The sequence below is a fragment of the Lontra canadensis genome, unplaced genomic scaffold, assembly GCF_010015895.1.
Source record: "Lontra canadensis isolate GAN:19392208 unplaced genomic scaffold, GSC_riverotter_1.0 scaffold6, whole genome shotgun sequence".
Lineage (NCBI taxonomy): Eukaryota > Metazoa > Chordata > Mammalia > Carnivora > Mustelidae > Lontra > Lontra canadensis.
The window spans coordinates 18,844,356-18,871,242 of record NW_022631000.1 but is presented as its reverse complement, the minus strand read 5'-3'; the positions used below and the strand labels follow the sequence as shown (position 1 = coordinate 18,871,242).

The 26,887-nt window shown below is 43.0% G+C and overlaps 1 protein-coding gene across 3 annotated transcripts in view; it reads left to right on the top strand.

The window, feature by feature from the left end:
- The first annotated feature begins 4,951 nt into the window (after positions 1-4,951).
- The window catches only part of B4GALT4 (beta-1,4-galactosyltransferase 4), a 28,726-nt gene continuing 6,790 nt past the window's right edge, over positions 4,952-26,887 (top strand). For 2 of the 3 annotated variants that reach the window (XR_004382047.1, XM_032852286.1), the window contains exons 1-4: positions 4,989-5,024; positions 15,406-15,806; positions 18,842-19,074; positions 21,663-21,850. Coding sequence is in view for 2 of the 3 variants with exons in the window: in XM_032852286.1 (XP_032708177.1) it covers positions 15,554-15,806; positions 18,842-19,074; positions 21,663-21,850 (674 nt within the window). In the remaining variant the exon portion in view is untranslated. Of the gene's footprint in view, positions 5,025-15,405; positions 15,807-18,841; positions 19,075-21,662; positions 21,851-26,887 lie in introns of all 3 variants that reach the window. The other variant, XM_032852287.1, reaches the window with a different exon arrangement.

The window sequence follows — 26,887 nt, the reverse complement described above, 5'->3', positions numbered from 1 at the left end:
CTCTATGGTCAACTAATCTTCGACAAAGCAGGAAAGAATGTCCAATGGAAAAAAGACAGCCTCTTCAATAAGTGGTGTTGGGAAAATTGGGCAGCCACATGCAGAAAAATGAAATTGGATCATTTCCTTACACCATACACGAAAATAGACTGAAAATGGATGAAGGACCTCAATGTGAGAAAGGAATCCATCAAAATCCTTGAGGAGAACACAGGCAGCAACCTCTTCGACCTCAACCGCAGCAACATCTTCCTAGGAACATCGCCAAAGGCAAGGGAAGCAAGGGCAAAAATGAACTATTGGGATTTTATCAAGACCAAAAGCTTTTGCACAGCAAAGGAAACAGTTAACAAAACCAAAAGACAACTGACAGAATGGGAGAAGATATTTGCAAATGACATATCAGATAAAGGGCTAGTGTCCAAAATCTATAAAGAACTTAGCAAACTCAACAACCAAAGAACAAAGAATCCAATCAAGAAATGGGCAGAAGACATGAACAGACATTTCTGCAAAGAAGACATCCAGATGGCCAACAGACACATGAAAAAGTGCTCCATATCACTCGGCATCAGGGAAATACAAATCAAAACCACAATGAGATACCACCTCACACCAGTCAGAATGGCTAAAATTAACAAGTCAGGAAATGACAGATGCTGGCGAAGATGTGGAGAAAGGGGAACCCTCCTACACTGTTGGTGGGAATGATAGCTGGTGCAACCACTCTGGAAAACAGCATGGAAGTTCCTCAAAATGTTGAAAATAGAACTACCCTATGACCCAGCAATTGCACTGCTGGGTATTTACCCTAAAGATACAAAAGTAGTGATCCGAAGGGGCACGTGCACCCAAATGTTTATAGCAGCAATGTCTACAATAGCCAAACTATGGAAAGAACCTAGATGTCCATCAACAGACGAATGGATAAAGAAGATGTGGTATATATACACAATGGAATACTATGTAGCCATCAAAAGAAATGAAATCTTGCCATTTGCGATGACGGGGATGGAACTAGAGGGTATCATGCTTAGCGAAATAAGTCAATCGGAGAAAGACAACTATCATATGATCTCCCTGATATGAGGGAGAGGAGATGCAACATGGGGGGTTAAGGGGGTAGGAGAAGAGTAAATGAAACAAGATGGGATTGGGAGGGAGACAAACCATAAGTGACTCTTAATCTCACAACACAAACTGAGGGTTGCTGGGGGGAGGGGGGTTGGGGGGGTGGGGTTATGGACATTGGGGAGGGTATGTGCTATGGTGAGTGCTGTGAATGTGTAAACCTGGCGATTCACAGACCTGTACCCCTAGGGATAAAAATATATTATATGTTTATAAAAAATAAAATTAAAAAAAAATAATAATAATTAATAGTATTATTTAAATTTTCTATATCAATACTGATTTTCTGCATACATGATCTAGCAATTATTGAGAGAGGAGTGTTAAAATTTCTGACTATAATTCTGGATTCATCTATTTCTTTGTATAGTTTTATCAGTTTTAACTTCATTTATTTTAAAGCACTAGTATTAGGTTAATAAATGTTTAAGACACTTCTTTCCTCTTGATGAATTGTCCCCTTTATAAAATGAGCTTCTTGATCCCTGGTTAATATTCTTTGGTCTGAAATTTATTTTGTTTGATTTTAATGTAGTTAATCTCATTTTTCCTTTGGCTACTATTAGTATAGTTTCATTCTTTTTGTACTTTCACTTTTAACTTATTTACTATATTATCTTTTTTTTTTAAAGATTTTCTTCATTTTTATTCATTTATTAGACAGAAAGAGAGAGAGCACAAGCAGAAGCAGAGGGAGAAGTGGGATCCCCACAGAGCAGGCAGAGCCCAACGTGGGACTCTATCTCAGAACTCTGGGATCATGACCTCAGGTAGAGGCAGTCGCTTAACCACCTGAGCCACCCAGGTGCCCCAATATATTGTTTTTATATTTAAAGTACACTTTTTATAGGCAGCATATGGTTTGGGCTTGCTTTTTGATTCATCCCCACTGTGCTGCTTACACCATTTACATTTAATTTGAGATTAAAGTAGTTAGATTTGCTGTTTGTTTTCTATTTGTCCTGCCTGTTATTTGTTTTCACTTTCCTGGTTTCCTACTTTCTTTTGGACTAATCAAGTTTCTTCTTGACTTGATTTTATCTCCTCTGTTGCTTTATTAATTATAATTCTTTATTTTGTTATGTTAGTGGTTGCTTAAGGGTTTATAGCATATATACTTATCTATCATAGTGTATCTTAAAGTGATCTTATGCTATTTCACACATAATATAAGAAGTTTACAATATATACTTTCATTTATCCCTTTCTGGCCTATATGATGTTGTCATGTATTTTATTTTTCATTTCTACAAATTTAATTTGAGTCTTCCTTTATATTTTCTGTGTCTCTAACTTTTTGAATGTATGGAATGCAGTTATAATAATTGTCTTAATGTTCTTTTGTGGGTTGCTTTTCACTAATTATTCTTCCTCCTACTGATTGTATTTTCTTGATCTTTGCATAATTGATAATCTTTGTTTGGATGCTAGACATTGTGAATTTTACCTAGTTCAGTATTGGTTATTTTTATAGCTCTACAAATCTTTTGCTTTGTTCTAGGAGATACTTAAGTTATAGAGTATCTCAAAAAATGTTGTTGTAGATATTTTGTTTATTGTTTTGTTTTGTTTTAGATACTTTAGTTGGGATGGTACATCTTGTCCTTATTTGTTCTTCTTGGTTGAAAGGGGAAGTCAGGTCATTGCTTTTTTCCTCTTTGAGATTTAATCTTTTCTCTTTTATTTTCACTTTTTTGAGAGTAAATGTCAAGGTTTAGAAAAGTTGTAAAAATTATTCAAGGAACACCTGTATACACTTCATCTAGATTCATCAGTTGTTAACATTTTGCCACATTTATGCATGTTTTCTCTCCCTCGCTCTCTCACACACAGACTTTAACTGAACCATTTGAAAGAAATTGCAGACATCATGATAATCATTAAATAATTATTGAGAATAAGGTCACTTTCCTATATAACTATAATACAATGATCAAATTCAAGAAAGAGCATAGAGGAAGAAGCAGAAATTGCCTTTTATTTTAAAGATTTTATTTATTTATATATTTATTTTGAGAGAAAGAGAGCAGGGAGAGGGGCAAAGGGAGAGGGATAGAATCTCAAGCAGACTCTACCCTGAGCATGGAGCCTAATGTAGGGCTCAATCTCATGACCTTGAGATCATGACCTGAGTCAAAATTAAGAGGCAGATGCTTAACTGACTGAGCCCACTAGGGACTCCCAGAAATTGCCTTTTAAAGGTTGGGTTCAGAAATAAATAAATAAATAAATAAATAAAATAAATGTATGTATGTATGTATGTATGTATGTACATATGCTGGGTTCAGAATTGGCACTCCCTTACTTCCACTCTATTCCATTTGTCAAAGTAGTCATAGGCTAACCCAGATTTACACGGAGGGGAAATATGTACCCATTTCTCACCCAGAGGAATGTCAAAGAATTCCAGGCTACTTTTAATCCTATCACACTGTATATATTCACTTCCTATTGCCTCAGTAATATACTTTGCAGCAACTTTTTTTCAATCCAGAAATTCAGATATCAAATCTCTTTAGTCTCCTTTATTCTAAAAACAGTTTTTAAAAATTTTCTTGTCTTTTATTACATTGAACGTTTTGAGGTGTGCAGGCCAGTTTTTTCATAGAATGCCCCTTAATTTGGGCTTATCTGTTTCCTCATGATTAAATTCCAATTCTGTATTTTTGGCAGGAATACAATAAAGGTGATGTCATGTCCTTAGAATACCACCTCATGTGTGATGCCAATTTGTACTACTGGTGAACTTAACTTTGAGTACTTGATTAAGGTGGTACGTGCCAGACTTCTCCAAAGTACTGGTACTCTATTTCCATCTTAATTGGTAAGTAATCTCCAGGAATGTCCTTTTATTTTCTTTTCCTTTAAATTTTTCAAAAAAAAAAAAAAAAAAGGTCCTGTATTCTGTGTTAGAGAATCTCTTAATCTGTGGTATATCAGTTCTTCTGTCACTTAAGTGTGACCTCCTACTTGTGGCAGTTTTGTTATTGCTGTTAACTTGCATTTGTGTGAGTCTTATGAGACTGAATCAAGCGGTTTCTTCAGAGTGAATTTCTATTGCTTATGCTTAGAGCACAGGAGACTTGGTAACTCTTTAAAGGCCCAGTTCTCCTGCTTAGAATTCAATGACTCAGTTCTGGTTCTTCCCATGGTTTGTTCCTTCTGGGATGGGGTAATTCTTGGAGAATCTCTTACTTTCCCGAGTGTACTAGGGTGCCCTGGAGAATCTGGCCTGCTATCTTGCCTGCCTAAGCAGAAAAACAAAACAAAACAAAACAAAAAAAAACCATGATTTTTCACTTCAATCTTTAGTTATAAATATGATTCTGTCTTGACTTTATGTTATGGTATCTTTGAAGAAGTTAGGATTCCTCACAATTTATTCAGTTAGTATTCTTAATCGTCCTGCGAAATGGGAAAGGCACGTAATTTGGTGCGTTATGTAGTTGAGAAAACTGAAAGCTCTCAGGGTGATGTAAGGTAAGTTTACTAATCTCTGAAGCCTCAGTTTCCTCGTCTGTAAAACCAGAACTAACCATCTCTTTGAACTAACCGATACTCTGTGAGCATTTACGGGGATGAACGTGGGAAGCACCGAGCACCTAGCTCCGCATTATTAGCCACAAGGCTTTAAGAGCGCTCAAAGTCCACCCCTCTTTCTCCCTCCCAGTTCTTCCATCGCCCGGGTGGGGTCCGTCTGGCTGGGGGCGGAGCGCCACGCTTGCTGAGACGCCGGTAGACCCGCCCCCAGGCCACAGCCGACGCGACTCTCGGGGCGGGCAGGGGGCGGAGCCCGCACTCGGGAACCTCCTCCTGGGCGGCGGGGGCGGCCCCCATGGCCCCTCTCGCCTCCTCCCCTTTATCCCGGAGTGCTCACGGCGGCAGCGTCTGCGGTGAGTACGCGGGGCCTGGCCTCCGCGGCCGCCTGGACGCGCAGTCCGGGGCGGAGTGTGTGTGCTTGTGGGGTGGGGTGGGGTGGGGTGGGGAGGGGGGGTGAGGTGGCGGGCGCGGCGTGGGCATCGCCGTGGGGCGCACCGGGCTGGGCGCGCGGGGAGCCGGCGCGGCCCGTCTCGGTGGGGCCGTCTGGCCTCTGCCCCAGCGGTGGGGCCGGACTGGGGGCCTGCGGAGGCTCAGGTGCCCCGTGCCACCGCCGCGCTCCCTCTGCTGTCGGCGGGGCGGGAGGGGGATGGGGGGGGCTGGGGGGGTGGTCAGGCGAGCTGCTGCCAAGTGGGGAGAGATTCAGGGGTCGCCTCACTTAATCTGGGGTCGTCCTCCAGCACCTCTTTTGCCGCGGGCGCATCTACGTGGAAAAACCCCTTCCTCCTCGGAGCCCTTTCTCCCAGGGTTTCTCCTAGGAAACCGATCGGCTGATGCCAGCCTGGGGCCTGGTGTGGCCCGCGAGTTGTCAGAGTCAACCTGGATTTTAAAGTACTTCAGGGACACCTGCCCGGAGTCGGGCTCTCAGTCCATCCCCCATCTTTCGGTCGGCGTCTGTAGATCGGTCTTCCGTTAGATAAAGGCTAACTCTAGTTTGAAAAGAATATTAAAGTCCAGGAAGACTGGGACTGAGAAAAGGCCTTTGGATTGCTAGCTTTAGGAGAGCAATTAACAAAGTGGGCGTGCGTTGGGTTGCAAAGTGATCAAGAGTGGGGGAGGGTTGAGGACCTGGAGGCGCTCAGGGCGCAGGGAGGGTTCTGCAGCCCTTTGGTGATGAAAAGGAGGAGCAAGAAAATAGTAATTTGAGGATTGACGAGAGGAGAGGGAGTGTGTGTGTGTGTGTTTTAATTTTTTAATTTCTAAGTTTTTTAAGACAGGAAGATCATATGTTGGAGATGCAAGAAAGTCAAGGAATCTTGGATAGGAATGTATATTATTTAGGGTCCAGGCTGAGATACAGGGCTTAAAAAGACGGGTGGAGTGCTATCCTAGGCGGGAGGGCTGGGCAGGAGTGCTGGAATGTGTCTCTAGGGGAGCAGATAATGCTCCATTGGACCATAGTTTATCTTTTTGGAATTTTATCTTCTAGAGCAAGATTAGCCTTTAAACCCCATGAAATTGCAAAAATTTTCAGGTTCCTGTCTGTGTGCCTTGATCAGATTAGAAACATCTGTTAGAAGTACTGAATTGTTTGACCATATAATCTTGGGGGGGGGGATAAAACGAGCTCTGTTACTGTATTTTATATACCCCTTGATAGAGTATTTAGTATCTACTTTAAACTGAGCTGATAATAATGTGTGCTTTTTCCAGAGATGCATACAAATAATTTGAGAGCTAACCATCTCTTTGAAGATCTTTTTTTTTTTTTTTAAGATTTTATTTATTTATTTGACAGACAGAGATCACAAGTAGGCAGAGAGGCAGGCAGAGAGAGAGGGAGAAGCAGGCTCCCGGCTGAGCAGAGAGCCCGATGCGGGGCTCGATCCCAGGACCCTGGTATCATGACCCGAGCCGAAGGCAAAGGTTTTAACCCACTGAGCCACCCAGGCGCCCCTCTTGGAAGATCTTTTATTCAGAGTGGGAACATCAAAAGCAAGTCAGTGGTGGTTTTATTCTTTTTTAAGCCATCAAGGGACAGTGGTTTCTCAAACATACCGAGGTTCCTGTTGAAAATGAGATTCCCTAACATCACCTCAAACCCTTGAAATAAAAATGTCTGGCAGTAGAACCTAGGAAAAGGAATTTCAAGCTGAGAGGAGCTGCAGTATTCTCTGGCATTGAAAATTATTGACAGCCTCTGAGGTGGGTTTTGTGTGTGTGTGTGTGTGTGTGTGTTTAGATTTGGGCTTGTTGGGGCCTCTTCAGAACAGATCTTCTTAAAAGTTATATGAATGAATTGCCAAACTTACATAACTGAAAGTTATAATTCTGTCTATTGTGTTATCTCTACATTTTAATGTATTTTGAAGGGACTCTATATAGTCATTTTATCAGGAAAAAACAACAGACAGGGGAAAAAACACAATTTCCCTAATCTTATCATTGACAAACAACCGCCAGTCACTCCTTTTGGCATTTTATATATAAAAGACATATACACCATACATAGAATAATTGGAACTGTATATGTATGTTTTTATATTATGTTTTTGTTGGTTTTTTTTTCAACTTTGTTATCATGAGCACTTTCCCATGTAGTTAAGTTTTTGTTGTTGTTGTTTTTAAAGATTTTATTTATTTATTTGAGAGAAAGAGTGAGAGAGGGAAAGGGTGTGTGCACAAATGGTGTGGGGCCAGGAAGAGAGAGAAGCAGACTCCCCGCTGAGCAGGGAGCCCTATTTGGGGCTCAATACCAGGACCCTGAGATCATGCCCTGAGCAGAAGGCAGATGCTGAACCAGCTGAGCCACCCAGGTGTCCCCCATGTGGTTAATTTTTTAAACACTTTTTTAATAAAAGCATATGTTCCGGCATATGGAGGTACTGTAATTAATTAAATCAGCTCCATATTGTTAACATTCTGATTCTTTTCAATTTTGGGTTATTTTTATAATGTTGGCTTGAATATTGGGGTCTGCCTTTCTGATTGTTTCCTTAGAATAAGTTATTAAATGATGAAATCAAAAGCTATTCAAAGTCTCATTTTTAAGTAATCTGTACAGCAGTGGGGGGCTTGAACTCACAACCCTGAGATAAGAGTCACATGCTCTACTGGCTGAGCCAGCCAGGCGCCCCTCACAGATCTTCTTACTGCTTGTCTTCACTAGAAGGAAAATGAACATTTCTGAAGGATCTCTTACATTCTAGGCCCATTGTCTCATTTCAGTGGTTCTCAAATTTTAATGGGTAGAAGAATCACCTGGGGAGCTTGTTAAAAATTCATTTTTCTGAGTCCCACGCCTAGGTGTTCTGACCCATTAGCTCTGGAGTAGGGCCCAGGAACCTGCAATTTTAACAGATTTCCCACTGTATTTGCTGGGGGCATACTTGGAACAACATGTTAAACATGCTTTTTAAATAAATGCCAGGGCCCCCTGGGTGGCTCAGTGGATTAAGAGGCTGCCTTCATCATGGGTGATGGGTCATGGGTCGAGCTCCTGGGATCGAGCTCCCTGTCAGGCTCCCTGCTCAGTGGGGAGCCTGCTTTTCCTTCTCCCTCTGCCTTCTGCACTCCCTGTTTGTGCTCTCTCTTTCTCTGTCAAGTAAATAAATAAAATCTTTTTAAATGGCAAAACAGACTCAGAAATTTTGTTCACTTATCCAAGCCATTCATGCATCTGGTAACAAAATTTGAACTCAGCTCTTTGTGACTTCAGAGCCTTGTTTTTCCCATTTCCTTAGGCCATGTCAGGCCTTCTCATTGATGTGCCCCTAATGACTGCAGAAAGGGAACTCTGACCTCCGCCCCAGGCTCTCTGTGGTACCTGAACTTGACTCCCAATTGTACCATGAATCTCCATTAAACTTCCCCATCAGAAATTCTTTTGGATTCTGTTATGCTGTGTAACATATGCTATAGAAGACAACTTTAGTCTTTTGCTACAAATTTACATTTACTCCGTGTTTCCTGACCTTTGGGGGGCAACTCTTGCTGCTCTAAAATGGGTGATGCAGGGTCATCAGGCAACTCTTGCCTGCAGTTGGGGGCTCTGCTCCATTGTGCCCCGTGGCTTCAGAATGGGAGGGACAGTCAAAGCAGCAATTCCTTTCAGAATCAGGAGAGAGAAGCACTGCTTTTGAATATTCAGCAGAAAGTGGTGGGCATGACCAAGAGAAAGTACCATTTATTAGAGAGGAAACTCTTTACCCTTAGAAAAGTGATGGTGTTAGTAAATACAAGGGAGCTAGAGTGGGGGTGAGTTTTCAGTTTTTAAATGTTCCCATAATGGAATTTTAGGCCCATTTAATTTTTTCCCTTTTTAAAAAAAATTTTTTTAAAAGATTTTATTTATTTATTTAACTGAAAGAGAGAGCACACAAGCAGGGGGAGAGGCACGCAGAGGGAGAGGGAGAAGCAGGCTTCTTGCTGAGCAAGGAGCCCAACATGTGGGGCTGGATCCCAGGACCCTGGGATCATGACCTGAGCCGAAGGCAGCCACCTAACTGACTGAGACATCCAGGCTCCCCAGTTTTTTTCTACTTTCTTAATGTTTATTTTTTCTTACATCCCCCCCACACACCGCCCAGTCTCATTAGTTTTTAGAAGTTGCCTGGAGTGATGGTGAGACCTTATGTATTTCAGCTAGTATACTCTAGATAGTCATTAGTTATTTACCAAATTCAGCACCTGCTATGTGTCAGGTTAATTTGAGGTCTAGGAATACAAAAAAACAGTGATTCTCTTTGAGAATGAAGTTAATTTTACTGTCCTATGTTGACTTGGGTTATAGTCAGTCTGACTTAAAATTTTAACTTTTAATTAAGTTTAGACTTAGAGAAAAGTTGCAAACATGGTACAGAGAAATCCTCAACTTCCCTTAATATTAGACCATTACATAACCATGGTTCAATTATCAATACTATTAACTGAACTCCAGATTTTATTTGAACTTCATTAACTTACCGGCTAATAATTGTTGTTTTTCTGATATTCTCTCCAGAATCCTACATTGTATTTAGTTATTTCTCCTTAGTCTCTTCCATCTGAGACAGTTCCTCAGTTTTTCCTTGTCTTTCATTATTTTAACCATTTTGAAGAGTGCTGATTAGTTATTTTGGGGAATTTAAAAGATCATTGATTTGTGAGGTTGATAGGTCATATCACTCGTAATAGTGAGGGTGAAATCTCTGTTTCTCCACTGTGAAGTTACTGTCTTTCCCTGGGCAACTAGTAATTATCTTGGGCGACATACTTTGAGACTATACAAATTCTGTTCATTCTGTTTATACTCAGATTTTCACCTACTCATTTTAATACCCATTGACGGATCTTGTCTGCAACAATTCTTAGAGTAGTGTTTGCCTAGTGGTGATTATTTTTCCATCTCCTGCTTCCTTATTAATTGAGAGGTTCCTGGAAGAACTGCCCTTTTCCTCCCTTTTATTTATTTGATCATTTGTATCAGTATGGACTCAAGGATATTCATTTTTTTCTGTGGGTTAAAATACAATGCCATCATTATTTTCTTGCTCAAATGCTTCCAGTTTTGGTCATTCAGAGCTTAGTCTTTTAGTTTAAATGATTTGTATTTGTAAGTGGCTGTCATCCTTACATCCCCCCCTTACCCCCACCCAGGGAACCACTGGGGTCTGGGCAGTGATCACTCAGAAGCCAGGTAGAGGAGATGAATATCAGAGGCCCAAAGAAGGTAGGACAATGTGTGTGCAAACACAGCTCTCAGGAACTCCGCAGGAGTAAGAGGAGTAGCAAATTATCAGCCTTTCCCCTCTGATGCTCCAGAGGCCCAAGGGAGTAGGATCACTTGCCTGGGGCTGCATCGTGCCCACTCTGAGATGCCTTGTGCTTGCATGGGTTTGGAAACCACATGGGTTTGGAAGGCTGCGTTGGCACTCTTAGCTGCTAAATGAAGACCACACCCTTTCTTCCTGGTGCATAAATTTGTAGTAGTAAATATTTATGAAGTGACACCTGGTATCCTCCCTCCCGCCCCCATGATACAAAAATGTGTATCTGTGGAGATTCTCCAAAAATGATACTTAGTGCTCATGCTGATTTATCTTTTGTTAATGGCTTATCTTCTTTGCTAGATATTTTTGTTTCATTATTATGGGAAATTTTAAGCATACACAAAAGTAGAGAGAAAAGGAAAATGAACCCTTGGGTACCTATCAGCTAGTTTCAATACATCTCAGTATTTTGCCAATCTAGTTTCATCTATTCCTCCATTTTCAGGGGATGGGGCTGGCATATTTTAAAACAAACAGTCATCAAAGTCTAAGAAAGGATTGAAATAAACTATGTGTAAGGACGCTACCTTAACTCCCTTTTTTATCCCCTCGGTGCCGAGTACTATGCCTGTTAATAGCAGATGCTCAGAAAAGACTGGTTGCATTGGGAGTAGGAAAAAGAAAACGTGTGAAAACATCATTTTGAACTATAGGGCCGACTTCTAGGAAATACTTCTTGCCATAAAATAACTTCTTTCACATTACCTGAATTTATTGTCTATGGTCAGAATTTTCCTATCGCTTTTTTCATTGAAAAAGAAAACTCTTTCCAAGGTCCCAAAGGTTCAGGGTCTCTCAATTACTTATATGTTACTATAAATAAGTCTCATCTAGTGACATTTTCCCAAACATTAGCCAAGAGTTACCAGCCTTCAAAAGAACTTTCTTTTGAAAATCATTATTTTTTCAATTGTAAAGGTAATAGAACCCATTAAAAGAGAAATAGGAAATAACAGAGAAATGGAAAATAAAAATTGGCTGTGTGTCAACATGTAATTCCCAAGATAATATTATCATGGTTAGCAGTCTGGTAAAGTCTGAGCATGAATCACATTGGTAAACAGCTGAATGATTACTATGTTCCTGGGAATGTACCAGGTGTGTTTGGGTGTATTCTCTCATTAAATTTTTACGGCAACATTTTTTTTTAAGATTTTATTTATTTATTCGACAGCACACAAGCAGGGGGAGTGGCAGGCAGAGGGAGGGAGAAGCAGGTTCCCCACTGAGTGAGCCCAATGTGGGGCTCGATCCCAGGACCCCAGGATCATGACTTGAGCTCAAGGCAGATGCTTAGCTGACTGAGCCACCGGGTGCCCCTCTTATGGCAACGTTTTAAGATGTGTGTGTGTGTGTGTGTTTATGTTTGACAGCTTGATAAACATGGTGAGAGGGATTGCCTTCAGTCACTTGGCCCATAAGCAGGCTGGGTGGGAGCTCTCTTTTGAAAGACTGCTGGATGGATGTTACAGACCCTTCACACCTCACATTTTTACTCCCAGGAACCAAGGAGACCTCACACGTGAGCTTCCTTCATGCTGGCTCCCTAAGACTGTCGGTTTTGAGAATGGCACTAAGACTTATAAAAAGGGGGAAGTGATTATTTTTAACTAGATCCACTCAAGAAGCCACGTTACCAGTGAAACTCTAATAAGTAATCCTTAAGAATGACCCCTTGCTTTTATAATACATTTCTTTTCTTTGGCTAAATTCCATGGGCTGCAGTTTAGCAATATTCGACTACGATTTTTCCCAGCTTGCTCCTGGTTGGCTGGAGGTTAAATCTCTCTAAGCCATTCTTCCTCCTGCTGTAACAGGACAGGGTGCTGGACTTGTGTGCGTTCTGGTCCTTTCTGCTTCTAACACTGTATAACCTCTGTGGTCGGAAGTCTCTTCAGCCAGGGAACTGTTCCTCTCTAAGCAGCTCTTAGAAAAACAATGTTCTCAGTCTAAATTTTCTAAGAACGAGATGGAAGTGTTGAATCACTGTATTGTATACCTGAAACTAATATTACACTGTGTGTTAACTAACTGGAATTTAAATAAAGAAGAAAAACACTATTGCTGATTCCAGCAGTTAAGCCCCCTGCAGTTAAGTGCCCAAGAGGTTGTCTGATTGGCCCCAGGAACCTGCAGACTTCCTGGAAGGAAGAGAACAGATTCAGGAAGCTCATGAACATGGTCCCAAAGGAAAGGGACAGGGGGATACAGGAGAGACGGAAGGAAGCCAGAGGGAACTCTGCATATTTCAAGGGTTAGCATTGGGTGCACCCAGGACCTAGGTGAGGAGAGAGATTGGAATGCCCGTGTGAAGGTAATCGCAGAAAGCTTTGGGCCCGGCCTTGCGTACTCAGACCCCAGCTCCACCACTTACTAGTTGTGTGGTCGAGGGTAAGTTCCTTAATCTCTCTAAACCTTCATTTTTCTCCTCTATAAAATGAAGAGATTAATGATTCTTACCTCGCAAGGTTGAGAATGAGAATTAGGTAAATTAATACAAGCGATTTAACCCCAGTGCATGCCATAGAGTAAATGCACAAATAAATCACCCTTCTTACTAGCCGTTATTACTGCCTTCAGCATCAATTTCTTGTGATACTTTCGCAAGACCCTAAACATGGGTAATACTGTTTAATTGCTTCCTGAGTCAAATGTTCTCTTATGTGGTTTGACCCAGGGACCTGACCTCCCTTTATAACATTGAATCTGGAGAGAAATGCTTTCTAGGTATCCTTTGAACTAACCTACAGCTAAATTTTTGGAATACTACCATTCAGTAAGTAGGGGACTATCTTGAGAGGTGCAAAGCTTGTTTTGTTTTGTTTTTCACAGTGAATTACCACATCCTTATGTCTAATTTGAAAAAGCAAACACTGGCACCTGGGTGGTTCAGTGGGTAAAGCGTCTGCCTTGGGCTCAGGTCGTGATCCTGGGGTCCTGGGATCCAGCCCCATGTCTGTCTCCCTGTTCAATGGGGGAGTTTGCTTTGTCCTCTGCTACCACCGCCCCAGCTTCTGCTCTGTGTGTTTTCTCCCTCTCTCATTCTCTCCCTCTCAAATAAGTAAAATGTTAAAGCTCAAAAAAAAACCAGTTTAAAAACTGTTTTTATTATGAAAAGATTGAAGTACATATACAAAACTTCCAAAAATAAAAGAGAGAAAAATACTGTTGGCTAATCCCATACTCCTAATGCAATTATTGTTAGCTTTGGGCTATATTTCTATATATTTTATTTCTATAATTTTAGTGGTACTCATATACACATACAGCATTTCTGTTTTACTTTTTATTATTTAAGATTTAATCATACCTGTTTTCATGTCATTACTTGGCACAGAAAATATTTTGGTCTCCCTTCTATCCATTTAACTAAGGATATGTTTGGCTATGAAGACGGTCACTGCCCTGGCTTTCTTTAGCATTTTCTGCACCCTTGTGATAACATGCTTAGAATTTGAGAAGAGAGGTCATTTTGGCAATGGAGGGAGGATGTGGGGGGAATTGCTGGCTGTCCCCACGGCGGGGGTGGGTGGGCTTGCCAAGTAGCCTTCATCACCTTCATGCCTTCACTGTGGTCCAGGGTGGGCCCTCTGCTTTGTGGCCTCTGAAACTGGATTTTTGTCAATAATTAAGCGCATAGCCACCTCTCAGAGGTGAATTCATACTATCTCACCACACGCTTGCCTAGTATGAAATCAGAATGGCAATTCATCAGCTGACAGTGAGAATAGTACAATAGCACGATGTTTGTGGCAGCCACCCGGTGTGTCCACCTGTTGGCCAGCCTTGGTCTAGAATCACTTAATGGACGTAATATGCCAACAAGAGCAGTGATGTTGTGACCACTTAGTTGGTACTCACTATGCATCAGAGGGGGGCTGACACTCCGTGTTAATACATGAGGTCATTCAGTCTCACCATAACCTCTCCAGAGAGGTACTATTTTTATCCCCATTTTACAGGTGAGGAGACTAAGGCTCAGTTAAGTGACAGGCTTGAGGTGTCATGGCTGATATGTGGTGGAGCTGTTGTTTCTGTCTAAATTCAAACCCTTATCATAAACGCTGTACTGTAGTCTGCCTGTTAGTCATATGGATTACTGAGCCCCTGTGTCAACATCCTTTTATGTTTCTTGCCCTCACCCACAACCTGTTGGGATGTGCCCTTTGCCAGTGCCTCGTTGTGAATGTAACATTTATAGCTGAAACAGCCTTGGTTTTTATTGCCTATTGTTGAGGAACAAGTTTTTCTAGCTGTCACAGAGAAGAGCTTTTGTCTTTTTCCTTATTTTCTCTTTGGGTCAAAATAAAAGATTTTACATGTTATTAACCTTGTCTTCTTTTTTCTTTTTTTAAGATTTTATTTATTTGTCAGAGAGAGAGAGAGAGAGAGCACAAGCAAGGGAAATGGTGGAGGGAGAGGGAGAATCTGGTTCCCTGATGAGAGCGTAGCCCGATTTAGGGCTTGATCCCAGGACCCTGGGATCATAACCTAGGCCAAAGGCAGAGGCTTAACTGACTGAGCCATCCAGACATCCCTGTCAACCTTATCTTAAAGTTGTGTTAGGAAGGGGCCATTAAAGAAAAAATTGGGGGGGGCAGTATTTTGGGCTGTGCCCCCCTCAGAGCTGAGGAGGCATTCACGGTCTCTTCTTTACCTTTGCCTCCTGTGTAACATCTGGAAACGCCTTTCTTCTTGGGAGACCGACAGCCTGGGTGGTAACCTGGAGAGAATTCCTGGAGTATATAGATGGTCGGAACCCTCTAGCCCTGAAATCTCTGATTTTCTGACCTCTGAGTCCCCGTTGGAGCGTTCCCATTATTGTTAGTCAAGACCCACTGGGTTTAGGTTTTCAGTCTCTGCTGGTGTGTATCATTGAGGATAGGATTTCCATGTGAAACAACATGTCTTTGTGATTGCCTTTCAGAGGCTGCTGGAACAGAACTACTGAGCAAAAGCGGGCGTCCTGTCCCTGGTTGTTGCCAAGTTTGCCATCGGCTTGGGAAAGTGGAGCTTGAAGCTTCCCGCCTGCAGCGAAGCAGAGAGAGATACATACTTCTCACAGTATAACAGACATGGGCTACCTGCTGACTTTTCACCTCTCCTACAAAGTCCGGTTGCTGTTGCTTTTTCTCCTGTGCCTGACAGTGGTTGGGTGGGCCACCAGTAACTACTTTGTGGGGGCTATTCAAGACATTCCTAAAGCAAAGGACTTCATGGCTAATTTCAACAAGGTCCTGGTTTGGGGGAAGGAAGAAACTCTGACTAAGGAAGACTCCATGAAAAAAGCAGACTTGGATGACTGCCCTTCTGTGTCTCCGCACCTCAGTAAGGCTTTTCGTGTTTTCTTTTTTACAAGTGCTGTGTAGACTTTTTAGTTAAAGTAACATTTATACAGAAAAACACAAAAATCAGCAGCATACAGCTTGGTGAAGTTTCACAAAATGAACCTACGTGTATGATAGGTGTGTAAATTAAGAAATGGAATCCTCTAGAACCCTGGAAATTCTCATGCTTCCTTCAGTCATGACCCTTACTTCAAGATTCCAACACCAGGCATTTTCCTGTTTTTTAAACTTTACATCATCAGAAACATGCACTGTGGTCTCTCCTGTGTCTGGCTTGTTGTTCAGAGTTGTGTGTGTGAGGTGTATCCATAGTGCTGTGTGCACGCCATCTTCCATTATATGAATATGCCCAGTTTTACTACCAAGCCACTGGAGCCTCAGACCCACATGTCACTGGACTGTATTTAGTTTACAAGTCTGCCAGATGAACTGGGGGTCCGTTGATCTAGGCTGGTGGCTCTGCTCCATGGGTCTCACATTCTCCTCCTGGGACCAGTGAGCTAGCCTGGGTCTGTCCTTCTCCTGGCATCCACAGAGCACAGGTGGAGAAATCCACTCCTGTCACATCTGAACATTCCCTTGGCCAAAAGTATAGAGTCAAGGGAAAGACCGAGTGGGTTTTTCATGGTTGTCTTTAGTGTTTATTTCTTTCTTTAATAACGTTCTGATTCCCCTTGGTGTCTTGCCTTTCTATTTAAATTAACAGCAAGTTGGTTTTATTGAACACGTTAATTAGAGAGGGAAAACTCCACAGAGATATTAGAAATAACCCACAGAGATTCTATGAGGCCTCTGATTCTCCAGACTATCAAAGTGCTTGTAGTTCTCTAGATACTCCTCCGAGCCTTAAATTGTTTCCTCTTTCCAAAATGCCTTTTCTCAATCTATGACTGCCTGGTGGATTTCTCTTTGATCATCAAAAATCCAATTTAGATGACTTCTCTCTCAGAGAAGTCCATACACTACAGCAGCCCTCCGTGGGGTGGCTTCTTGCTCTTAGCTGCAGAAACACCTGCAGACCTTCTTTCCTAATTGAATCACAGTCTTGTACCATGTTCCTGTTGTCATACTGCTTCCCTTTAACTCAGTCTTGGAAAAGCCAAATATTATTTCTGGTCATGGGGTCCTGATCGTGTTGTGAGGGAAATTATTTTGCTCACAAGTGATATAAGTTCAGATGGGAGAATGGGTTGTTAAAAGGCAGATCTGACTGTGTTATCTCCCTTGTTCAAAGTTCTCACAACATATTTAAACAATAAAAGTATTCCTAAAAAGAGACGGGCAGTGACCCAGTACGGAGGAAGTACCTGGATCGAGAGGGTGACAAAAGTAGTGATGAACTAAGATGGACCGAGAAGGGACAGAATTTGAGAAGATGCTATGCGCAGGGCGGGGAGACTGATAGAGGGATCAGAAGCAGGCCCTGTAGGAGGTTAGGGCACCTACAAAGTTAAGACAGGAGGAAAGTGAGCAAGGGGACTAAGTTGGTATCAGACTTGTTGCAGGGGGCTCTTTCAGGGGCCAAGAATGGAGGCTTAGGTTCACTCGGTGGGTTTGTTTATAGGCTACATAGGAAGCCTTCTCAACACCATCCCCTCCTAGCAGCTCTGGTAGCTTGCCTTTCACGCAACTCATTTTCTTTCTTTCTTTCTTTCTTTTTTTTTTTTTAAGGTTTTATTTATTTATTTATTTATTTGTCAGAGAGAGAGAGAGAACTAGTGAGCGTACACGAGCAGGGGGAGGAGCAGAGGCAGAGAGAGAAGCAGTCTCCCTGCCGAGCAAGGAGCCCCGGGACTCATTCCCAAGACCCTGGGATCATGACCTGAGCCAAAGGCAGCCGCTTAACTGACTGAGCCATCCAGGCGTCCCCATGCAACTCATTTTCCTACTGGTGGCTTTTCGGGCATCACTGCCTGCCACCTCTGTGCCTCACACCTTCAGGAAAGGCTCTTCCTTACGGGCCAGTTAGTCTCTCTAGATGGCTGGAAGCAGTTATTTGCCCTTGGTGCTGCTGGGCTGAGCCTTTGAACTGCTTCACAGACCCTGGCACCTCGTCCAAGCAGCCATGGCCAGGCAGGGGTGGTCCCACGGAGCAAGGCATGGAGGCTCACACATTGGGAGGGCCGGTACCGACTGCCTTGCTCCAGGGAGGAGTGCACAACATGCCAGCATCTGCAGATGTTACAGCCTGAGCGGTGTATATGGAGTTTCAAAAACGCATGGCTGAGTTCTCTGACCAGAGTTCTGCCTCCTTTCTCACCAGTGTTCGCTGTTAATTCAGATTGAGGATGAGGGCCGGTGGCTTTGGCCTAATCTGTAAAGGCTTGCACGAGGTTGGTTACCATGCATGGCCTTCGCTTTCATCCACTCAGGATGTGTCGAGACTCACTGGGCAAATGCGGTGTTGGGGGGCATCTGCTACCATGGCCCAGGGGAGAGTTAGGGTGTTGTGCCTACATACTGCTGTTGGGTGAGGCGTGAGGCTGGTTGCTGTTTCCTTTCGTGGTTTTACCTTCAGTGAGCAAGGATAGCTTCCTGGAGCTCAGAGACAGAGTGGGAGAATGGCCTTGCCCATGAGCTTGATTCCATGGAGTGCTCCTGATTTATAAGGGACTTTATCCCCCTTTGGAATTTTGAGAAGGAAACAAGGATTTGAGCAATTTGAAATTACTTAGTCTAGCCCTGACCTCTGCTCTTTACCAGAGCCGCGGGGACAGAATGCCATCTCCCCCTCACAGATGGGTCGCAGACCCAGAGTCAGTTACCCAGCCACAAGAGAATGCTCTTATGTGTCATTTACTTCCTTTTGCAGCTGGGAACCTGGGTCACATGACTCTGGTTATAGTTCATGACCGAATGAGCCTTTAAAGTAATAATAATAAAAGCCAGCACTCCTCTGGTTCTCAAGGTGTGGTCAGATAGTGTTCTAAGTGCATTATGTAAGTGCTCATGTTACCCCTGTCAGCCCTTGATGAGATAGCCACGGTCATTTCCTGTGTTCTGTTTCTACTACAGAGGGCCCGAACAAGCTCGTTTTCAAACCAGACCTCACTCTGGAGGAAGTGGCGGCAAAAAATCCCCAAGTGCACAGAGGCCGGCATCACCCTGAGGAATGTAAGGCCTTACAGCGGGTCGCCATCCTCATTCCTCACCGGAACAGAGAGAAACACCTGATGTACCTGCTCGAACACCTTCACCCCTTCCTGCAGAGACAGCAGCTGGACTATGGCATCTACGTCATCCACCAGGTGAGTGGTCTGGTCTGCCCTCCCCCCAATCCTCCTCTCTCTGGGGTGAGACTGAGGGACTTGGCCATTTGTGTCTCTTGGGTAAAAGGAGTGACAAACTCATCAAAGAACAGGTCTCCTACCTCACTTATCCACGAAAGGAGTAAGGGAAATTCTTGTCTCTGAGTGTGGAATAATCAGACTAAATGCTGGGAAATTTTACTGCTTCTTAAATGAACCTCTGGAGGAAGTCTGTTTTGTTTAGTTTTGTTTTGTCTCATTTTGTTTTTTGTGTATGAGCCCTTCCATGTTGGCCAATGACCACCCAAAGATTTTCCCTGGAGATTTGCCTTGTATTTCCTCCTGCCTTTGCTATATACTACACGATGAGATACTGGAATTGTTTTTCATTATTGAGCATGGCTAATCAGTGGGAATCTAGGCAGAGGATCTGACAGGTTACTGTGTTAATAGCCATGGGGTTCTATAACTGTCTCCATCTTTCTGCCTATAACTTTTATTATATAAAACAGATATGTTTAGTTTTCACTTTCTTGACTCCCTTATTTGGTTTCCAGAAGCTTGATTCAGTTAGGAGCACAGTAAGTGATAAGCTAGGGTGCTTTTGAAGAATTTAGCTCTAAGTAGAGAGGCCGATGAAGATGCCTGTATTTGGTATTAATGTTTATTGAAATTAGAGGCATCAACTTAAATACCCATTTCTAGCTTTCCCAAATTGTCCCACACCATTCAAATAATTCCCTTTAAAACCTCACAAATGCCAAAAGTGTAAGCAAAATCACTCACTACCTATTTAATGTTTCATAACTGGTTGTATTTGTTTTAGGAGACCTTTGACAAGTCAGAGGATATAATTTTGCAATATATACTTTAAAGTAAATGGGGGCTCTTGAAATCAATGTGCATATATAATATGACCATTTTTTAGAATTTGAAACAAAATTTTACTATTAGTGGATTATAATTTTTAAAAAAGACTTTATTTATTTATTTGGTTTTTTTTTTGAGAGAGAGGAGAGCGAGCTCACACATGGGAGGTAGGTAGAGAGGGGGAGGAGGAGAGAGAGAATCTCCAGCAGACCCCTTGCTGAACACGGAGCCTGAAGTCAGACTCAGTCTCAGGACCCTGAGATCATGACCTGAGCTGAAGCCGATAATTGGACATTTAACTGACTGAGCCACCCAGGCGCCCCATACTTATTTCTTTTTTAACACTGTTGTTCATTCTCAGGTCTTACTCAGGACAGCAACCCCCAATGTACAGTATATTTGTGACTAGAAAAATATGTCTGCTTGGTGACACTCTTTTCAGGAAAATACTTTAGTCACTTTTGAGAAATGCCTGGATTTTCTTTATGATAAACCGTTTATTAAAGTGGAATTTATTCTTAAGGGTTATGATCCACACAGCCATGAGAACATTAAGCCTGTAAAATCTTCTTCATGCTATAGCTTTGTTCATATTGCTGTTTGAATTGTATTCTGTTCTTACCCAGTAATGAATCCCTTCTATGAGGTCACTATGAGGATTGCCTTCTTTTTTTTGTTTGTTTGTTTTTTTTTAAGATTTTATTTATTTGAGAAAGAGAGAGAGAGGGAGAGCAAGCTGGGGGGTGGGAAGTAAAGGGAGAGGGTCAAGCAGGCTCACGGCAGAGCTCCACGTGGGGCTTGATCCCAGGATCTTGACATCATGACCCGGGCCCAAATCAAGGGACTGACACAACTAACTGAGCCACCCAGGTGCCCTGAAGATAAATTTCTGCAATTAAGGATTAAAACAGGCTTCTCTTACAGTGATTCCAAGAAACTCTAAGTAGCTTAGAAATACTAGTGATAACCTCTGTTTATAGGTCGAGATTTCTTGGTCTTTTCTGTTAAGCAACTTCTCTTGGAAGCTTAGTGTAAATTTGTTACATACGGTAAGATTGGGATCACTTGGAAGTTAGTAAAGCAGTGATACTAATTGGCATGACTTGTATATAAAAAAGGTTTATACTTTTATGTGGAATAAATAAATGTATATTTTTAAAAAATTTTTTGAGTTATTTTTATTTGTAGTTTAAAACCATGACCTTTTTTAAAATTATGAAATATACATAAAATTTAGTCTCTTAACTTTTTTTTTTCCCCCTGATCAGATGATTTTAGTGAGGGGCTTCAGGGCAAGGTCAGTGGGCTGGGAGAACGGTGAGATCCGATGTCTTCAGCCCTGTCAGGATCTGGCCCCGGTTCACAATCGCTAAAAGTGCATCTTAACTGTTTTTAAATATATAGTTTAGTCATGTGAAGTATATTCACATTATCACGTAACCACTCTCTAAACATTTCTCACATTGCAAAACTGAAACTACGTACCCATTCAACAATTCTCCACTTTAAGGCATGTTTGTTACTTTGGGGATATAAGCATATATGAAAAAATGCAAAACAGACCAAAAAAAAAAAAAGAAACAAATGGTCTTTATTGTTACTGCATCAGATCTTTACTTGGGAAAAATAATTCCAGCTCCTGCCTCAGAGCTGGAGAGGGGCACAGTGTGAAACCTTAATCTCTTCCACTTTCCAAATTTTAATTTCTGCATCTATAGGCTGGAAGTAAAAAGTTTAATCGAGCCAAACTCTTGAATGTGGGCTATCTAGAAGCTCTCAAGGATGAAAATTGGGACTGCTTTATATTCCACGATGTGGACCTGGTGCCCGAGAACGACTTGAACCTCTATAAATGTGAGGAGCAGCCCAAGCATCTGGTAGTCGGCAGGAACAGCACAGGATACAGGTAAGCAGGAAGGCGGCGCTGCCCTTGGCTTACTCGGGCCAAGAAGCTCGCTCTGTTGTCATCAGGGCTGTGTGGGACATCGCGTCCAGACTATTGCAAGAAAACGAGGAATAGGAAAAATGATCCACAACCCATCACTTAAGTTCAGAACAGGAATCACAAGGGTCTTGGCAGAGGATGAAAGACAGCAGGGAAAGAATAGGAGAGGGAAAGCTATCCAAGCATTGCAAATGACAGCCAGCCCCACCCACAGCACTCCCGTCGTGGAACTTCTACCAGGAAGTCCACGCTGACTAGAACTCAAGTTACTTGTGTGGCTATCCCTGACTTCCCCTCCCAGGAGGCAACAAGAGTGTGCCCCTTACGTCGACTTTTAGGTCTCTGTTGTGAGACTGACGTTTCTTTTTCAGATTGTGGCATCTTCCCAGGGTTCTGAGGGAGAACGGGGAGGGGCATGGCCACAGACTAGTCTGTTCAAGGGCCAGGACTCCCAGGACAAGTTTCTGACTCTCAAAGCCATTGTGAGAATTGCTTAGGTCACGTTTTTCTTCTTTTTTGGGGGCAAGATTTATTTATTTATTTGACAGATAGCACAAGCAGGGGGAGCAGCAGGCAAGAGAGAGAGAGAGAAGCAGGCTCCCCGATGAGCAAGCAGCCCCCTGTGGGATTCGATCCTAGGATTCTGGGATCATGACCTGAGCTGAAGGCAGACACTTAACCAACTGAGCCACCCGGACACTGCAGGTCTCATCATTCCTGTCTTTACTTCTGCCCACGGTCTTCCATCAGAGGCTTAGCTGTTTTTCATCTTACTTCATACCAGTTCTTATTCAAGCACAACCAAGAAGAAACGATGACCAAAAAGATTCTCCATAAATGAAACTGTATGTTTGCTTATGTGTGTGCATGTTTCCCTGTCTGCTTGCCCCAGGCCCTGCCATTGCAGTGTGCTCATGTCTGTGGTGCTTGCTGTGCTGGGGGCCATGAGACCAGTTTGAATAAGGCTGGTGCCTGCCCTCAGAGAGCTCACTGTGGCACGCTGGTGTGGGGGACACCAGCTGCCATGGAGATGCATCAATTTTGCACTTCTGCCAATCCAGCTGTAAACAGTTGGCCATGATGGGGAGAGAGGAGGAGGCAGGGAGAGAGTTACACAATTATAACCCAGGAGATTGCACCATTGTCTACTCCGGGAAGGGAGCGTGAGATGGAAATCACGAAATCCCTTGATAACGCACTTAATCTGAGTTTCCATGCTGCTCAAATTGTGTAGGTCACTTTGGACTCTAAGAGATTTCTAAGTGTAGGGACACCTGGGTGGCTCAGTCGGTTAAGCGTCTGCCTTCCACTCAGGGCACGATCCCAAGGTCTTGGGATCGAGTCCCACATTGGGCTCCTTGCCCAGCAGGGTGCCTGCTTCTGCTCTGTCTGCTGTTCTCCCTGCTTGTGCTCACTCTCTGGGTCTCTTGCTCTCTCTCCGACAAACGAATAAAAACAATTAAAAAAAAAGATTTCTAAGTGTAACATCGCAAGTAATTTTTGCCTTAGGTGCTGACTTCACACTGAGTCCCTGTGTGAACTGTGGGATAGAAACAAATAAATACCTAGAACAAGCTACTGTGGGTGAGCACATAAGGTCTTTAAAGAAACACCTACGGAAGGGTTTAAAGCTCTTCCCCAGGGAATGTGGCTACTTCATTGTGTGCGACAATGGGAGCTTCCTAGCGGAGTTCTAAGACTTGGAAAAGAGAGCGCATGGCATGGTTTTGGGGGAAATGCAGGTAGTTTATTAGTGCTCAAACATGAATGTCTGGGATGGTGGAGGGAGGAGGGGCAAAGATGGGGGCAGGGAGGGGCTGGATTAGGCAGGTCTGGTTCAGGCAGCTAAGAAATTTGAATTTCTAATGGAGGGGACTGAGGGCTTTCTGATACCTGGATACAGCTGAAGAATGAGCGGAGGAGCTCAGTGCAGCTGGCCTTTAGTGTATCAGGTGGAGCAAAGCAGAGGGGAGAAGCTGAGAGAGGAGATGCCATGCTTGTAAGAGAATTGCAGGAGTTTTTCCCTTGAGGAATTTTATCATGATCCTTACCTGGAGATTTTGCTTTCTGGTCTCCTTGAGCCACTTGTGCATGAAAGAAAGCAGCCTATTATTCAGAAGCACATCAGCAGTCTACATAAAATTAGTAAGATCATCACCGTGTATAACACAGAACACCTGTACTTTGGATCTTCCATAGATAACTTCCTGTGGCCCAGTTCTTTCTACACATTTGTGTCGAGAAATTACAACCACACAGCATTGTTTTTGTTGTTGTTTATTTTTGGAGTGCAGATACACAGGATTGTTTAAAGGATTTTTATTGGGATTCTAGATTTTTTTTTTAAATGCAGCTGGACCATAAGAAACTGAGTTCTTGGGTCTCCTGCTGGAAGTTAATTTTGAGTAAAACTTTAGTTGCCACAGTCAGCAGTTTCATCAGATGTTGCTCACTCTAAAAACAGCCCCTGCGTGAATCTTGGTATTTGATTTGCTACCGTCACTGGCCAGACATTTCCTTTGTAACTAGATATCAGAAAGCCTTTCTGTTCTTTGAGTAACTGGCAGGGTTTTCTTAATATGAATCAGGTGATTGAGTGTGTCTCTTTTGATCTGGATGTAGGAAGCTCTGAACCAAAGCCATGGCCTTCTTTTAGAAGCTGAAAAAAATCTTATTTGTAGATCAGAGTTCTAATATATTTCCTATTTTAATCTTAGATTCTGTTTTAACTTCTCCTTCGGTCCCGGTTGTTTGTCATTTCTATTTTTCTACTTTATCGTAGGTATCGTGTAAACTGCCTCATCCTGTGTGGCCCAAGTAACGGAGGAGTTGCCCTTACCCTCCTCCCCTACTCCTTACCTTTGCTATTTTGGGCAAAATCCCTCTGGTTGCAGGCCAGAGGGCAGGTGGGGTCACAGGCAGCTAAACGTCTGCTCTCTTGGCCACTATGTTCCACTGGGTCACAGAGCTTGAAACATGTGATTTAATCTTTGCAACGGCTGCCCCATGAGTGTGATGAGAAGTGCAAGAAAAGTTTTCACTTCACCCACACACAGAGGAAAGAACTTACAGGAACCTGCCCCCACTGTCTCAGACTCTGATGAGGCCAGACATAACTCTGGTTTATCTCACTGACTGTGGATCAGTGACGAGGCCTTGGACCAGCCTGCCGCACATTTGACTGCCAAGAATTGCTTTGTGCAAGGACGCTGCTGTTATTTTAGGGCTATATTTTCCCCACCTTTGGGCCTTACAGCCCTTTAAAAATAAATAAAACTTCTGGGCCAGTTAAGTGGTTATGCTTTTCCCGATAAGAAGAAAAAACAAAAGCAGGGATCGACAAACACGTAGATATTTTTTCCAATTTTGAGTAATATATGATATATATATTTTATATATATATAATTTATATATATATCTATAGATATAGATATATAGATATATTTCCATTTAGGAAACAGCTGAGAAACTGAGAGTTCCTCACCCTTCTTTCAGGCTGGTGTTCTTGTTTGCCTTCCACTGCGGCTACGTGGCTCTCTGGGTACTCCCAGACAGCCCGCGTTCATCCCTCTCTTCACTCGTCCTTGTGGCATTCTGGCCATAGAGTTTCCCCATGTTCCTGCCTGTTGAACCCTCGCAGGCCCACCTACCGCCGCTGCATGGCATCACCTTCCTCAGGACCCTGATGACCCTCGTGTCTTGTGTTAGACTGGAAGCTCTTTCAGGGCAGGGCCCCGCTGTTCCTGGGTCTAGCTCACTGTCTTGCACACAGTGGCTGGTGGTTACTTATCAATCACGGTCAGGTCAGTAATGGCTGTTTGCTCCTGGTGACCCGTCGTGGGTGCCTGGCAGACTGCGTCTGGGCAGTGCTGTTCCTCGGTGTCCTGATGAAGCTGCTGGTCTGCAGGGCCTTGAGGATGCCTTCCCAGGGGCGCCCAGGTGGCTTAGTCCGCTAAACGTGGGCCTTCAGCTCAGGTCATGATCCCCCGCATCGGGCTCCCTGCTCAGTGGGGAGCCTGCTTCTCCCTCTCCTTCCTGCTCACGCTCTCTCTTGCTATCTCTCTCTCTCCCCACCTCCTCAAATAAATAAATAAAATCTTCAAAAAAAAAAAAAGAACACCTTCCCAGTCAGAGGCCGGCAGCCATGGCAACAAGTCACAGCAGCCTATGTCTTGGCCAGTTACAACTGCCTTCTGAGCACTTTATTCCTGTTGCTTAAGTTGTTGTGATGCCATTTTCTAGGATTTTAGGTTGAGGGGTTACAAGTAAATCTATTTCCATTGTGGGTTAAGCAGACCCTCCCCATTTATACTCAGAACACAGAAGCCAACAGCCGAATGACAGATTAGACTTTGAGACTCACACCTGTTCCATGGCAAGTGTCTGTCTTTGTGCTTATTGATCTTTCCTTTTGGTTTTTCTTATCTGGGAAAACAGAAATATTTAATTGGTCCTGGCACACTTTGAACTGAAGTTAATTCAAATTAGAAATTCTCCATATGTTTGTATCTTTTTATTCAGTAACATCCACTTTACTGAAGTACCTACATTTTCATTTCTGGATTGTTACAGTGTTATATTCACATGTTGCCTTTTTGCTCAGGTTTGCTCATTTGTCCACCAGTCATCCATCAGAAACCCATATGACCGGAAGATGCTCTCTGCCCTGTTATTCCTGGTCTCTTCCCCGTCCCCTTTTTCTTACTGGTCTCTGCACAACTCTACCCTTTGCACTCTCCTCCTCTTACCTACTGTGTAGTCTTCAGGCAATTTCTCCTGCTCCTGTAGCTTCACCCACCACCTCTGGACATCTTAGTTCCAAAGCCCTATCTGTAGCCACTCTTCTCTTTTGGACTTGGATCCTATATCCTTTTGCCCACTAGCAAAAGCACCGGGGTATCTCAAATTCAAATTCAGCTTACCCAAGACATAATCTACTGTCTTCCTCTTACTGTTCCATACACTCTATTTCTGTTGAAAAATGTCCTCTGTTTTGTA